A 16,352-nucleotide genomic window follows, 5' to 3' on the forward strand; every position below is an offset into this window, starting at 1 on the left:
AAACTGGTAACAGTTGTGTACTTCAGCAGATTAACCCAGCAGATTTATCGCTTACCAGCCTCCACTGTACCTTGGCTAGTTTTATAGGTATAATGAATGTAAAATTCTAGTGACTCACACCCTTGCAGGCTTTTAAACTCTTCCTTTAAACCCAGGAATGAGTTCCCATGATTCTGTTGTATTATTTCAGAATAAGTTAACTCAGGAAAACAGTCATAGCACTATTATAGCATAGGGTGTGTAGCTGGCTGGCTCTGAAATATAATTCCATGAAACATAACCTTCTCAAGGTACAGTTGTGAGGAAATACATTGGGGTATAGCATTTGTAAATAATATTGGTAGCAAGATTAGCAAGGTTATCCAATTCCACTTAAATTCAGCCAGATGTCCATAATATGTCTCTAATGAGAAGGATACATAGCTATTATCTACATAATTTGATAGCGAGTGCATGTAGGCAAGTATAATGGGAGAAATCAGATCAAAATCAGCGCACATAATTCAATAGGACCTTAAGTAAAAGACCAAAACAAAAGACAAGATTAAGTAGAAAACACTTCATGATTTGCTGGTACATTGGAGGTTGGTTCCTGACTTTCTGTTTTACTCCTTTGCCATGCAAGGTGGACGAAGATGAAATGGACAAAGTGAATTGGCAATCACAGATGTGCAGGAAACATTGAGAAATAATAAAAAAGAATATTTGTGTTCGTCTGGTATTTGAAATCATGCTCATATAAAAGCTAAAAATTTATAAAGGAAACCTGTCTAGCAAGTGATGTTCTATAAGGATGATTTTGGGAAATATATTTATTAAGAAAAAATGTGGAAGTTTCAACTATGAAAATCTGTCTAGTCACACTGTGACTACTTACGATTCTATGACTATGTTTGATTCCTACTTATGGAATAGGTAGTTATTAAGCCACTTGCTGACCAGAGCATAAGCAGCTATGGATAAAATGGTTATCATAAAAATAAACCTATTTAAGTAGTATTGTCCACATGGGACTTTTTTCTTTTCAAGTAACATTTAATATAAAAGAACTCTATTCTATATTACAAAAACATACTGTTTAGGAGTGGCTTCTTAAAAAACACATGATATGTCTTCTCATTTGCTGCAGGTTTATTTGCTGCATGTGCTCTCAGTAGCACCATAATGTTCTGACAAGGGTCTCTGTGGGTACAGAGATCAGCCAGCTTGCAGAATCAGCTTGTGTGGTTAGCTGACATGCACAGAATGCTAAGTCTTATTTGCCAATGAATGTCTGTGAATGTTAGAAATGTTAGAAATGGATATAAACACACCCAGTGTTCACGTGCATATTTGAAAGATGGCACTGAATCACAAGGCTTCATAACTTCAAGCAAAGTGCAAAGGTGTCTAAAATCAACTTGAGCTCTCTTCCTGAGCACCACCAAACAAGCTTCATCAGCAGTGTACATTTCTCACAAGTGATGTACTAGATGTATGTAAACAAAAGTCTATTTGAGTTTGTAATAGATTTTCATGCCAAATTGAGACTTGGCATAATTTAGCAGATATAGGTAGCTTTCCTGGAGTTGCATATGTTACACCAACTGAATTTGTCCTGCCACGTTCAAAGTTCCCTGAATTTCAGCAGTATCTGTTGCTAAACTTCATTGCAGGGTAGTGGAAAAAAATTACTTCACATTCATTAGCTTCATTCAGAATAATGAATAAATTCATTGAAGATGAAGTAATTACAATTACAGTGGAAAGACTTGACAGGAACACACAGAATTCATGCAAGTGATGTGTGACAGTTCAGATACAGAAATGATACTAGCTTAAAAATAAGCTGTGCTTCCAGCTCTCAGCACAGTAACAGCCCCAGTGTTATACCAGAGATTTGATCTGTGCCACTTCAGCATGAGGTAGAAAAAGACAAATTTTTACATCATCTTTTATCCTGTTGCTTTCTTTGTATATTTTTAGAAGAACAGGTACTTCCAGCTATAGACAGTACAAAGCCCTAGCCTACAACTGGATCTATATAACTGAACCCTCCTTCCTACAAACAGATCTATATCAATGAACACTTATTTCTGTGTGGAGCTGTGTTAAAATGAGTGAAGCTTCAGATAAATGCAAGGATATGTCCATGCGATAATTATAGGATTGGAGTTCAATGCTGCATTTTTATCAAGAACTTCTTGGTATATGTAACACCCACCTGATCTTCAATATTGTGCGTCTTCCATGCAACACAATACTGCGTTGGGCAATATGCCTTCTTGGGTTTATTTTATATGTGTATATTATATACACAAGTAAAAGGTATCACCTGCAAATAATATTTGGAATGTGAAAGACACAAAATGTAAACATTTTATTTGGCAGTTGTTTCAAACAGGTGAATAAATAAATGGAAAATTACATCTTAATATTTTTTATAGCAACAGATGCAGTTGCACACATATTTACATATTGTGGATGCAAAGAACAGTTAATTAAATTTCTTTTTGTTAAAAAATGCAACTTCCAACACCACTAGACTTGACAATTAGAGATGAAGATACTAGTAATACTTGGTTCTAGCAATCGCAACTTTTAAAGGCATTCATTTGGAAGTAAGATAAGAGAGTCGTCATGCATTTAGTTCATTTTGTCCACTTATGGTAGAAAGTCTGATGTAATCTCAGAATTATGAGTGTCATGCGCTTAAGTCAACTATGACATGTTTATAAATCAATGTAGTTCCCTTAAAACTTGAAGCAAAGAGAAAATCTCGTTTATCGATGGAGACATGTATGAAAGATCTTGGTGCCTGTACGTTTAATTCTTGAAACTTCACAAATTTTGCCTTTTCAGCATCCCAATAATAGACTTGAGTGAAAGAATAATCACTTCCAAGAATGGCATATTGATAATTACTTATCTGAAGCGGTTGGAATACCATTGACCCTCGGGATGGCATCCTTTGTAAATCCAGAAATGCCGAACCACCCCATTTCATTACTTTAGAGTCCCCAATAAATCTTGTTAAGCAAATGTATACATCCTCTTTCACTTTGAAATGTTTCACTGCATATGCATCTTCCATATCTTGGATATCAAAACGCTTAACAAATTCATTTGTTCCTTTGTTCCACTGATATATTACAGGTCTTTGAGAACTACTTGACAGAATTAAATGTGGTTTGCCAGATATTTCAAGATACTCCACATCAGTATCTCTGTACCAGGCATGCAGAGACTGATGGGAATAAAATCCATTCCCATTCCATTTGTAAACCGTGGTGAAACCAGCCTTTGAACTGTCTGCAACAACAAAATACCAGTCTTCAGCAATCCTGAAAGTTTCAATGTCATTAGGTTTTCGGATTTTAAGGATTTCAATATCTTGAATTTTTATAAACTTATTAGCAAAAATATCTCTTTTATATATGTGGGAGCCTCCAAACAGCTGTGCGACAATAACATACAGCTGACTCTCAATAACTATAGGTTTACACACAACAGTTGAAGTACCTGTAAAAAGAAAAGTAAAAGACAGGGTTAGCATCACTTCTTGGATCAGCTGTTGTAATGTTATTTGTTGAGTGGTGTTCATACCTGTAATGTTGTCGTAATTCCTGAACATCACTTCTACATGGTCCCACTCAAGAAAGATGCATTTTCCAGTAAAAGGCTGAGCAATAACCACATGTTCATCATTCATGTATGAGAAGGTATCTACTGACAGAGACTGGTATGGCAGGGACTGATAAACTTCAAATTCTGCAAAAGTGCACACAACATATAATTATAGATCGTTTCCATACTGTGCTGAAAAAACATCTGCTTAGCAGATACCATTTTATTACAAATTACAATATTTCATCACTAGTTTGATTTTCCTGTTGATAAAGGAGCGCTGCAGTTTGTTTTCAGGTATTTCTCAAAGAGGTGCTGGTTTATATCCCAGTTCTCCAAATCTTTATATAGCATATTAAAGTCTGAGTAGAACCTGCAATATAAGACCCCACTCCCAAGTGATTTGCAAGTCAGACTTATACCTGCACAGAGTTCATATTGATTTTAGTGGAAGTTCCATCCATTATGCAGACTTCCTGCAAAAATGGACCTTAGTATAAAAAAAATATAGCTTTGACTTTAATTTAACAAGATTAAATAATTTGAAGCACATTACCTGTAATAATGCAATCAAATTCTTTTGGAGAGAGGCTATTGATTTTGCGCTTCTTATATTCTGGTGGACTTTCACAGTAAATGTCTTCAACTGTTGCATTGGTACTGCCCAGCCATTCCACTAACCATTTCAGTTTGCAGTCACAATTAAATGCATTGCCTCTAAGATCTCTACAATAAATGCATTGAAAATAAGTACTTAGCTGATGTATTCCTCCTTGTTGGACATCAATAAACTAAGCTCTTGTTAAATATGTGCCCTCTTGCTTATTCTCAGTTGTTGCCTTCCTGACTTAATTTGTCCAGACCCATAGTTAAATCTACATGCCAGAACCCACACAGACTTAATTGTATTCAGGTTATCACAAAGAACTTAACTTGATCAGCAGGAAATTTTTGTTGATGTCTCCAAGTTTACAGGTACACAAAGGCTAACCTAATTGTTGGCCCCATATTTTGGGAGGTTGTTTCTTTTGGATTACCCTTTCTCAGTAAGATCATTCTAGATAACAAAGTTGGAATTAATGTAACTCGACAGTCAGCCAGGCAGTATTTGCTATATCCTTTAGATACACTCATTTAGAGCTTCAGGAGACACAAGCAAAGGTGTTCTGTTCAAGACTTACAGCTGTCCTCAGTCATATTTCAGATTGTATGTACAGGAATGAGCAAGTGCCAGGACCAGACTGTGCAACCACCTGGCCATGATCAGTCTTGCCAAATAATGCTATCAGGTAACATTGACCATCTCCACATCTTACTACTGCAGGTCTACACTGTAAATTCAGCCTACCTTGTTAACACAGGGAGCAGGCAAAGGACGTTCTGTGCTCATTATCCCACATCAGGTGAACCAGAATTTGTGTGTTGTAAACAGAACATATTTCAGTGAAGCAGCTATGGATTTATCTGTTCATATTTTGTATTTTTGCTGGTATTTAAATTATATATTTTTAAAACTTTGTGTTTTGGTTTGATTGCAATTCAGTTTAGTATGGGATGGTACTTACTAAGACACATGCATTCATGATAAAAGATTGCCTTCCCAGAAATTGCTTGTGCATCGAAATGTTACTCCATTAAATACCTTCCACCTTCCCCCCATGCCATGCTCTCTCATGCATCCCTAAGGATACTTCTTTCTTATTCACTAAGTCTAAATAAGCACGCAGCTCTCTTTCACAACTACTAACAGTATTACTTATCTTCATAACTGGTGGAATGCTCAAAACTAAAGCAAATTATCAACAACAGTAGACAAAACCCAAGCCTACCCATATTGGGAAGTCTACCCAGTGGATACCATTAGTGGCTGTCAGTTTGAATGGTTACTCAGAATGTCCTCTAAAAGAATCTCATTATATTTTTAGTATAATTAATAGATTAGTTAATTGCTTTCTTACACATTTGTTAAAGAATCCAAGCCTTTGAATATGTCTTTTGGAAGCGACTGGAGGTTATTATTTGCGAGACTCCTGTAAAAGAAGATATTTCAGTATCAGTGCTAATTCATTAAATTACACATTTTTGCAAGGTGTAGTAGGGTTTCTTTCTTAAGGTAAAGTACCCTGGTATTCTCCAGCACTTAGTTTTAAAAGATTGCTTTTAAGAACAGCTCATTTACTTTGTGACTTTTTCTCCCACTAAAATGCCATACCTCCTTTTGTGTTCTCACTATCCAGCAGCCTTGCAGCATTTACAATAACTTCACTTAGCAGGGTAAAAGGTGCAATCACCTCTGGTGTTTTGCCAACACCATTGTTTTAAAACAATTAGTCATTATTGGATCTACTGATGTTTTCCTTATGAGATACCAATACATGGTGTTCATGTTACTGCAATTTCCCCACTTTCTTGTGTCTCTTCTGGAAGGGAAATCTTAATACTATGTTTCATTCAGTGGACTTAGGTTTAGCTCATCGGTTTTGGAAATATGCATTAATAGACAAGAAATTGCTGATCGGCATTCATTTCTTTCCTGGAATGTGCATGTGTGTGTGTGAGTATGCGTGTATGAGACCAGCAAAAACCTGTTGTTAATTCGCAGTTTTTAATGTTGGGAAACCTTGCCTAAATTCAGTGAGTATTCTAGCTACTAAAAGTGATGAGAAAATGTGAACAGGCTTTGAACAAGCAATATATTACACTTCACCCAGACACGTCTCTGTGAGTCCACTAAAGGTCTGAGTTCTCCAAGATGTCACTAGGGACATGACAGGAAAAGAGTAACGTAGGTTATAGCTGAGGCCTCTTTTGATTAACAGTATTATTTATTACTTACAAGAAGAAATGAAAATAGAAATCATTCTAGTTTAAGATTCCAGTTAGAATCTGTAGCTAGTAAGGCTTAAGAACCTCTTCTGTTGTCGCTTGTAAACATAAAAGTTATTTATTAACTACAATTTCTCTCACCATGCAAAGCCACTTAGGCATATACTTCATTTCTAGAACAGGCCCACATATACTAGGTCTGCTGCCTTATTTAAAATTGTTTGTCTTATCAGGAATGGTAAATATGGGATGATGCCATTAGTCCATTCTGACTTCACTACTTTCAAAGTACATCTGATTGTAACACTGTTTGGTGTACATATCATGTGCTTCACTTATGCTTAATTTTACACTCAGGAGCAATTCTTTAAAAGTCAGGTAACTCATAGGGAAAAAGCCAAGCAGATGTGCAAGCTGAGGCAGGTTTACTGCCCTATATATTATTTATATATTATCATACAGCAAACTGAAAGAGATTATAGACTTGGAAGTAGCAGCAGTTCACCACTGCCATGGGAATGTGACTGACAGAAAAATTTACACAAGGTTTGTGCATTTGCCGATTTTTGGATGAAAATTATTCATTTTATATTCCACTGTTAAAAAGCATGCTTATATATTACGAAACACTGGCTTGTGTAGATGGTGCTGTATGTGGTATTTGGCTTATAATAAGAGAGTAAAGGTTGAATCAAACATGCAGTTAAACTTATGGCTGCAGTTCTGAAAGAAGTGCAATCAAAATTACATATTGTGCATAGAAATTACTGTCCAATGCTAAGATTTTGACGTTAAATGAGTAAATTAGTAAAAGAAATAAGCTTTTTCTTTATTTTTTCTGTTCTTTAATATACTCCGAGCAGAAACTGAATTGTGTTGCATAATGATAAATATTAGATGGCTCTGTTTTACAGTAAGGGCATGCTGTAATTATCAAAATTAATTGCGTTATAGAAATACAAATGTTTGGATAGCTTATTGCATTGCAAAAGTTACGTTGCGAAAAGGAAGTTAACAGAATAAATAGAACAAAGTTCATCTCCTCTAACTTCATGGAACTCATTTGTATGCTTATTTACTGTGGTTCTTTTTGATGTATTTTATGTACACAAGTACTCTCCGGAGTTTCTCAAATGAGAAATGCCTCAGGGTGCCAAGTGATTATTCTTAATGTGTATCTGCAATTTCCCCCAAAGGGTGGGGAGTGGTTCTGCAAGCAGATTAAACTAGTCACATTCTGTGGTTAATGGACCTGCCTTTGCAGTTATTTTCTGCAGATTTCTCATTGTCTTCATGAATAGCACTCCATGCGCAACAGCAGCATGATGCACAAATCTATGTCCCAAAAACATGCATGCAACCACATGCAAACTCCAGTGGCTCCTCACTTGTGGTTCTAGCTTTTGCATGTTTTGTCTTATGAAACTGCTGAAGCATCCCCAGAATCCAATATAATAGGCAAGACAAGATGTTACTCTTGGAATGTTTGCTCTGTATAAAAGAAACTGTGCCTTTCTCTGTGTTAGGAAAGCAATTTGCTCCCTGGCAGCAACAGCTACTAAATAAATAAATGAATATGATAAATAATGTACTGGACCCATTTGTGAATATAAAGCTATTCATGTGCATAAATATTTTGAAGATAGGGTCCCAGTTACCATCTTTATCCAATTATCTGCCTTTTTTTAATAGTACTGTAAGTATGCCTATACCTCTAATACGGATTTTTACAGGATATGCCCAGCCTGTTTATATACCTTTTTCCCCCTCCTCTATCTTTGCTCTTCTTCAGACACAGAGGCATTCTATAAGTAACTTTATCTGCACATGTAGTCATAGTAGGCTTGGGCTCACAGCTCTGAGCCTTGTCTGTTCTGACTAAAAAGGGAAGAGTAAAGTGGTTTATGGTACATTTACTATGTAGTGAAGGATGTGGCGAACTACAATTCAACTATTATATTTATGCATTAACTATTTAAAATGGAACATTTGCTTTCTCTCCTGTGTCAAAATATATGAAAGGAAAAGTTAAATGACCCCGTTTCAAAACGCTCTTGGAGGTTATTGGGTTAAGGCCAAAAGGTCAGAATCCACTCCCCTGCCTCTGACACACATCCCAAGATATATGCTTCAGAATTCAAATGCTCAGAGCTGGGTACAAACCCATGTCAGGCATACCCTAGAGGTTTCAGCCTCCTTTTTTTTACAGTATTTTTGTAATTTTTTGTTTTCTTACAGTACATATTGTATTTTCAATAAATGTATTGCTTGCTAAAATAAAATTATTGCTCAAAGATAAACTGAATGTGAAATAAGAGCAGAAGCCTGTCTAAAAACTGTCTTGCTAGCTCAGAGCATGAATATGCTACTCCTGTGTTTGCAGTGGAATGTTACAGGTATTTGTTGACAGTGTGCAGTTTCACCTGCTGAGCACAGCGTGAGAAGTGCTTTCACTGGTGTGAGCATGGGAAGCACTGCTCTGAACAGCCACATTAGCATCCAGAGTGCTTTTGACTAATTTCCCCTCTTGGCTAATGCAACAAGGGCATATCAGAGGGCAAGGGTTAGGTGTGTTTCTAGGATAGCTGAAGGGCTGAGAAGCAACATGAAGAACATTAAGAAGTTCCTTGTGTCAGTGCATGACAGATCCTGACCATGAGATGCTCTTCTTCATGTGCAGGAGAGGACAGAATGCAGAGCAGGGCTTTGAAGCCAATCCTGCTGGAGTCTAAAAGCTGCTATGCCACACACTTAAGTGGAAGAAGTGTACCAGTAAGTTGTAATAAATGCATCTTACTGCAATCCTTCTATTTAAAAGGGTGGGAAATTTCAAATTTTATTTGGTCAGATTCTGCTGGAAACACTTAGTGGCTGAAGTGGACACGGGTACAGACATTGATGGCCTGTCCCCAGGAATGACTGTCATATTCTCTTGGATTCATGCCAGACTTGGGTACCTTGGAAGAGACACATGTCCATCCTTAAGCATCTCACCACTGTGGCACCTCAGTGCTGAACACAGCTCCAACCTTCCTCCTCTCCAAGTTCCAGACTGGGACTCCATCAATGCCAAGCCCTGATGCCTTCTGCTTTCTACCTGCTCCTACATACTCAGGTAGAAATCCCCAGTGCTCTGAGCAGAGAAAGTCAGGGAGCTACTGCCAAATGTACTTCCTGGAAGCTCTTTGGGTCCTGACCTTCTACACATATCACAAATTTGGGAGTCTTTGGTGGAAACACAAAGGTTAACATTCTAATTAAATGACTATTATTACTGCTTAAACAAACGTAAATAGCTATATATCCAAATGTGAAATTCAACAACACAGTGGTTCAGTTACTATATTAAAAATACCAAGTAATATATTCAACCACTTTACTTACAGGTGAATTAAAGATTTCAGTCCTCTGAAAGTATTTCTTGAAATTGACTTAATGCTGTTGTTCTCTATGAACCTGTAACGGGTCGTAAAGTCATTCTGGTCAAAGCAATGCCTGGAACTTGGAATCCCACCCCCTGTATTCAATAATACCAGGAAATATACTTTTGTCCACTCACAAATATTCTAGATGAGGAAGGCCCATGAAAGCATCATCACTAATAACATCAAAAGTGTTGGATGTAAACAACCTGCATAAAGAGATGCAAAACAAAAGACCATTAGGTTATTAGCATCTTTAGAGTTCAGCAAGCCATGGTAGGCCAGATTTCTACTGCCTGGTTTCATGGTTTTGTCTGTGCAAGCACTACGAGACTGGATGGCTTATATATTGCCCCATAGTTTGGGTCAAAGGGAAGGGCCTAGCAACTTGTTGCTTTGCCTGCTGGAGCAATCTGATAAAATTCCATTGACTTCTGTGGGATGCAAACGTGGGTTTATCAAGCCAGTAAAACAATGGGATTGTACAAGTGCCACTGGAGACATACTTGGTTGACAATGAAATGTTCAAGTACTACAGAGGTCTAAATTGTCTTGAAGAACACTTATTTTTGATGACAACATAGGGAATGTATCCAGCTGGTTAGCCAGACATCAGGTTGAATTAGCATCACTGACAGGCAGGAAAATCTCTTAACTTCTGAGTTGAACTTGTGAGCATATTTGACCTGAGGGTACTAAAAAGTTACTGAGAAACAAATGGAAAATCTCTTAATTTAATCAGTATTCAAATCAGAACTATTTTTAAGACCACATTATACCAGCTGGAGATAGTTCTTAGTGCGTGCATGTATTTTTCACTCATCTAGCAATAAAAATAGCAGCAACACATTTAATTTTATGTAATTTTGTAAGCATTAAAAGTGGACCAACACTGATTTTTTACAGCTTTATTTACGCTTATCAACCATGTTTGCATTTGCCCATTTTAATTCAGCTCTGGACTGCCACACCCTTAATATCTTGAGCATTGTCGAGTACAATGAACTTTGCCCAGTGGAATACTATATTTTATTCAGTTAGACCTGGTGGATAAATAAATTTACCCTGTGACATCTTTAGGCATTGAGAAATGCAAGATTTGCAAGTATGAATTAATACAATTAATAACACAGTTCATCTCTTATTTTGAAATTTGCATTAAAAATAAATTGCAGATGATTTGTTTTCTCACTTAGCTATTGCAGACTGTGCTTTTTCCATTTTAAATATGTAATTTTATATGTGTGAAAAATATAAGCAGGAAAATCTTCCTTTTTGTTAGAAACAATAAATACTTTTCTTCCTTCAAGAAAATAAGTATTTTTGTAAAATCTCTGAATCAGAAGACCAATTTAGTAAATCTGCTGCCTGTAACTAATTTTACTTTTCTGATGTGATTTCACTGGATAATTTTTTCCTTTTCTGCACTCTACCGTCCTAAAGAACACAGTGGTATCTCTTTAAATAGTATAGCTATTTTAGAGATTGCCAGGCTTATAGAATAGGTCTTGCACTTGGTGATCTCATTTGCCTCCCATCTCATGCCTCACCCCAATGTCTGTATCACACATATGTGGTGCACAAAGTGGCTTTTCCCTGGGTCACTGACCTCAGATGCTAGATTTGCATGATCCACCAGCTAGCTATTTTTGATATAGAGGCTGAAGATAACTGCACTGTACCTAGGGACTATACTACTTAGCAGGAACTGTCCATTGCTAGCAGGTGCCATGACTACCTCCTTTCTTTCTGTGGGCTTTCATGTCATCAGTTTATAAAAGCACCCTCAGAACGTTGCTGTACACAGTTACGAGTGCTGGAGATGAGAGCAGGGATATTTTCTCTACATTTAGAGAACACTCCTGCTGGCACTTGTAGGTCCTTTGTATTTTTGTTGTCACATGAAGAGCACAGAGCATACCATCCACACTATTCAAGAAGCTCTCCTGGCCTGGGACTTACACGTAGTGTTTAGCACGAGACCATGATTTTTTCAGAGACCATTGCCACTACTACAGTAAAAATAGTAGTAAATAATAATAGCAGCAGATATATTTCACACTCAGAAATGTGTGACTGTCATACTGGAGATACCAGCTTACATTTGGGATGTAAAAATGTAATGCTGGAGACTATTACATAGAAATATAGGCTGCTCAATCTTGCTTTTGGCTAAATTAAATCTACTGATACAGCTATAATAATGCAAAGCTAAAACTTAGTGTAATTTCTAATTAATCTGAATTTTCCATATTCTTATTTCCCTTACTATCTTCTGCCAAATGTGGAAATTTTCCTTTCTCATGTACAAACCAGAGTATTGACCCCACAGATACAATCCTGCCTCCTTTGGTCTGTGTTTAAGGAGTTGTTTGCCTCAGATCAGCAGTCTGACTTCCCAAAGATGGCAAACAGCTCAGCTACCATGTTAGAAATATATCTGGAAAACAGATCACTCATTGAAGACCATAATGGAACAAAAACAGCTTTTCTGAGGTCAGAGCTTTTGTTGCAGCATTTATTAACAGCAGCTTGGAACACGCATTTCAGTGTATGGCAGACCGTGCAAATTATCACCATTACCAAAAATGCCATAAACTGTTGCCAGACCCCACTAAGCCAGGCACTATAATAACTCAAAATAAGATGACTGTGTCTGTCCTACTCCACCCTACCCAATTCTGCCTCCCTGGCAGCGGGATCGTTAAGTGTAGGTGGCATATCGTAGCCAAGAGAGATGATGTCCTACTCACTCTCTTCTGATACAAGCTCCACCAATGCTGCTATTTCAGTTTTCCTTCCTTTGAAAGGCCTATTGCAAGAATTACGTGAAATGTGTCCCTTTTGTGATCTGTGACCACCTGGGAAAAGCTTCTCCAGAATAAAGCACTGTTGAAAAGCATTTAGGTTTCCATAGTAACTGCATTTACCTATTTACCCTGTATCCAAAATTGTACAGTATGTCTGCACCTCCTTATCAGCTCCACTTGAGGTAGCAGAGTACAGCTAGGGTCAGGGCTTCAGCTATCGGTGCACCAGCAGTTTAATTCAACAGCCATAAGGCTCTAATACATCAACATTACACCTCTGACCACATCCAGAGTGCACGGGAAGTCGGTCTGGGACAGATGTCCGATTTTGGTTTTGATCACATCAGGGAGTCTGTCCTGCCAGATTTCTGAGACAAATCTGGGTGTGTGTCAGGCTGGCAGCACATCCACTATAAACAGTTCAGGTTACACCCCCTCTGCTTCTCTATAGCTCACAATTATATAATCCTATGCCCAAATTTCCAGGAAAGCTTCTGAGCCTGTAAAAATCCTATATAGAAATGAGTCTAGTAGTTAAACATCCCAAAATATTCTCTCTCTGCATATACCTCATTGCAGTAAATGATTTTGAAATAACTGCTTAATTTATTTCCTTTCTAATTGGGAGAAAATTTTCATTATTTTTTTTGCTTTTTTCAAACTACATGAAATAACAAATAGGGTCAAATCCAAGCGCTATGAAGGCAAAACTCCCACTGAAGTGACTAAACTTCCACAGAAGTCAATGGCAATTTTATATGGAAAAGGACTTCAGGACCTGTCCCACTGCAGTGAAGGGTTCAGAACTCACATTTGGTGGGAGTTGCAAATGGGCAGCTTTATATTGGGATCAGGCCCCTGGACTGCAGAAAAGGAACATGAATAGTTGTTGCAATGCTGAAGTCCCTACTGTAATATTAATTAAAGTATAATGAGGATAGCATACGTTCTGTCACCAAAAGCTTCAGCTTGTAATCATTCAAAGTAGCACTGACAACAGATAGCCTTGCAAAATACAAAGTAGACACACTTTGAAAAAATTAAACATGCACTATCCTTCAAATTGCTAAGAAGTCTTGTATTTTGTCATCTAATGAATCTTCTCTTGCTGTTTCTGATAAAATTAACACTGAGACCCTTTCTAAAATATTTATGGATACATATACATTTCATAATAAAAATTGTATCATATAAATATTTCTCACAGAAGCTGCAGAGATGGTGTGAGCAAAAAACTCCCTTCTGGGATTTTAGTAAAAGCAGATCTCACAAAGGATCTGGAAAGAAAAAAAAAACAACCTTATATTAATGTAGTCTCATATATCCATGGCTATAATACTGATCTGGTCATCACAGAGAAATTTATTTATGTAAGTAAAAAAGAAAGAAAAACCAACCAAAAAAAATATGAATGTTACAGGTTTCATGTAGTATAGAAGAAGGTATAAAATGGGATGTGTGCACATACAGAGACAGACAGACAGATGAAAGAGATGTGAAAATCAGGATTCAAGGATGAAGCACAATTTTAACACATTAGCTGATGATTCTGAACACTGGAGGTACTCCCTGCAGCAAGCATCCTTCCGTATGCACTGAAAACACCACACATTCCAGTTCATTTCAAATCATAAATTAAATAACCAAATGCTTACAGCCCTTACAGTGAGATAACATCAGGCGGAACGCTGCGAGGAATAGATCTGGCATTTTCACATAAAGCATTATCTTTGGTACAAGTACACCAGGCAGGACATTTTGGCTTCACTGGTTTCTTCCCTTCAGTCAGCAAAAACACAGATAAAAGGCATAAGAAATAAGCAATTCTTCTAAAGGGTCTGCTGGCATTTCCCATTCTTTTGATCCGCTCTCGTTCCAGTCAGTTGAAAGAATATCCCAAAACATGAACAGGGGTTCTTTATTCAGCCATTGGATGTCTTTCTATAAGTCCAGGTCAATATTTGTCTCAGCTTTCCCAACCCTTTTCTTTCTCTTTCACTCTGTTTTTGTAGTCAGAAACCTGCAGCTGATCTGTATGTTTCCACTCACTCAGGCACCGTACTGCTTAGAGAAGAGACCTGCGAGGTGCTGTAAGATGGGGAAAATCCAACCGGCTGAAGGGAGAAAAAAAAAAAAAGACTTGCATCACCACAAAAACACTGAGCACAACACGGCATTAGATTGCAAAGTGATGTAACTGAGAAATACACTGCTTTCTGTTTTCACAAGGAGGCCCTTTCCCTGCTGCCAAAAATAGTACAGCATTATGTTTTGCTGGTGGGTGGGTGAGGGGGTGTGGGGTGGAGTGTATGTGTGTGGGGGGAGAAATCAGTCATCTCCTACTGGATCCCTACAACCTTGTGAACCTCTGAGAATTATGCTTCACATATTGCAAGCAGCAGAACTGATGGCAGTATCCACAGGAAAATTAAATCGAGTGAAACCATCAAAAGCCTTGCTGCAAAAGCTGTTAGATTAATTCTTATCCTTAGCCCTTATTGCACATATTTGTACCACTGAAAAACAAGCTGCCACACATGGAAAATATTACAATGTAAGAGAGAATGCCTACAACTCTCATTCCTAAACAAAATATTTTCTCATGCAAAATAGACCCCAACTGCTTTTTTTAAATTTTCCTCTTTTTTTTTTTTTTAAGAAAAAGAACATTATTATTTGTTACATTTTTCTGAGCTGGTTAAATAAAGTGGATCAAAATGGGCATTAATTAAAAGTTCAAGTTAAAAAATGTATTTGCTTGGGACTAGTTCAATCATTTTAGATGGAAGGAAGAAAAAAACCCAACTTGTTATTTAAACACCAAACCTGCACTTAAGAATGGACCTTCCTTGAAAAGTGAGAGGGTAGGGACAGATCTTGATGGTATAATGAACCTTCATAATACTGCCTGAAGGCTGCAGTTGAAATCAGTGCTAGGTGAGGCATGAACACTGTTAAGATACATTCCTCAGCCTGATGACTTTACAGTAAACTATATTTAATATTTTATATTGAACTTAAGCAGCACCTAAGTGTTATTACATAAAGAATGGTAAGACAAAACTAATGAATGCCAAAGAGCTGGAAAACCATATGGAATTATTTTTTTTTTCTAATATAGGATTGCTATTAGAAGAGTTTTGCAAACTTTAGCAGATCTTGACACTTCCCCACTGAGGCAGCAGCACTGTTACACAAATCACAAAGTCTACTAGGGTTGACTCTGTGGTGCACGAGCTTAATACAGTCATGCTCAGTATAGGCTCCTTCACGTAGGTGTTGTCTCCTCACCAGAAGATACTTGATCTCCTAATGAGGAGATCCCTCTTGACGGTAGACTTAGGAAGGCAGATATTAGGAAGAAATTATTTACTATGAGGGTGGTGAGGCATTGGAACAGGTTGCTCAGAGAAGTTGTGGATGCCCCATCCCTGGCAGTGTAAAAGGCCAGGCTGGATGGGGCTTAGAGCAACCTGCTCTAGTGGAAGGTGTCCCTACCTGTAGGAGGAGGGTTGGAACTGGATGATCTTTAAAGTCCCTTCAGCTCTAACCATTCTATGATTCTTATATTCTGGTTACTCCCCCTTTGATTCCACAAGGCCACCTGGCTCTGGCCCATTGCTGCTGCTCTACAGGCCATGGAATCTCAAGACCAGCACTGTGCCATGTCTGTCTTCCTTAGGAAGAG

General features: G+C 37.6%; 1 protein-coding gene across 4 annotated transcripts in view; it reads right to left on the reverse strand.

The window, feature by feature from the left end:
* Positions 1-2,326: 2,326 nt before the first annotated feature.
* The window catches only part of LGI1 (leucine rich glioma inactivated 1), a 30,676-nt gene continuing 16,650 nt past the window's right edge, over positions 2,327-16,352 (reverse strand). For all 4 annotated transcript variants that reach the window (XM_034062230.1, XM_034062231.1, XM_031044657.2 and 1 more), the window contains 8 exons: positions 14,329-14,778; positions 13,870-13,941; positions 9,992-10,063; positions 9,817-9,888; positions 5,565-5,636; positions 4,163-4,332; positions 3,586-3,750; positions 2,327-3,501 (listed from right to left, as the gene is read on the reverse strand). In XM_034062230.1, the coding sequence (XP_033918121.1) occupies positions 2,684-3,501; positions 3,586-3,750; positions 4,163-4,332; positions 5,565-5,636; positions 9,817-9,888; positions 9,992-10,063; positions 13,870-13,941; positions 14,329-14,519 (1,632 nt within the window). In that variant the 5' untranslated portion in view covers positions 14,520-14,778 and the 3' untranslated portion in view covers positions 2,327-2,683. The remainder of the gene's footprint in view (positions 3,502-3,585; positions 3,751-4,162; positions 4,333-5,564; positions 5,637-9,816; positions 9,889-9,991; positions 10,064-13,869; positions 13,942-14,328; positions 14,779-16,352) is intronic.

The sequence above is a fragment of the Melopsittacus undulatus genome, chromosome 4, assembly GCF_012275295.1.
Source record: "Melopsittacus undulatus isolate bMelUnd1 chromosome 4, bMelUnd1.mat.Z, whole genome shotgun sequence".
NCBI classification, from domain to species: domain Eukaryota; kingdom Metazoa; phylum Chordata; class Aves; order Psittaciformes; family Psittaculidae; genus Melopsittacus; species Melopsittacus undulatus.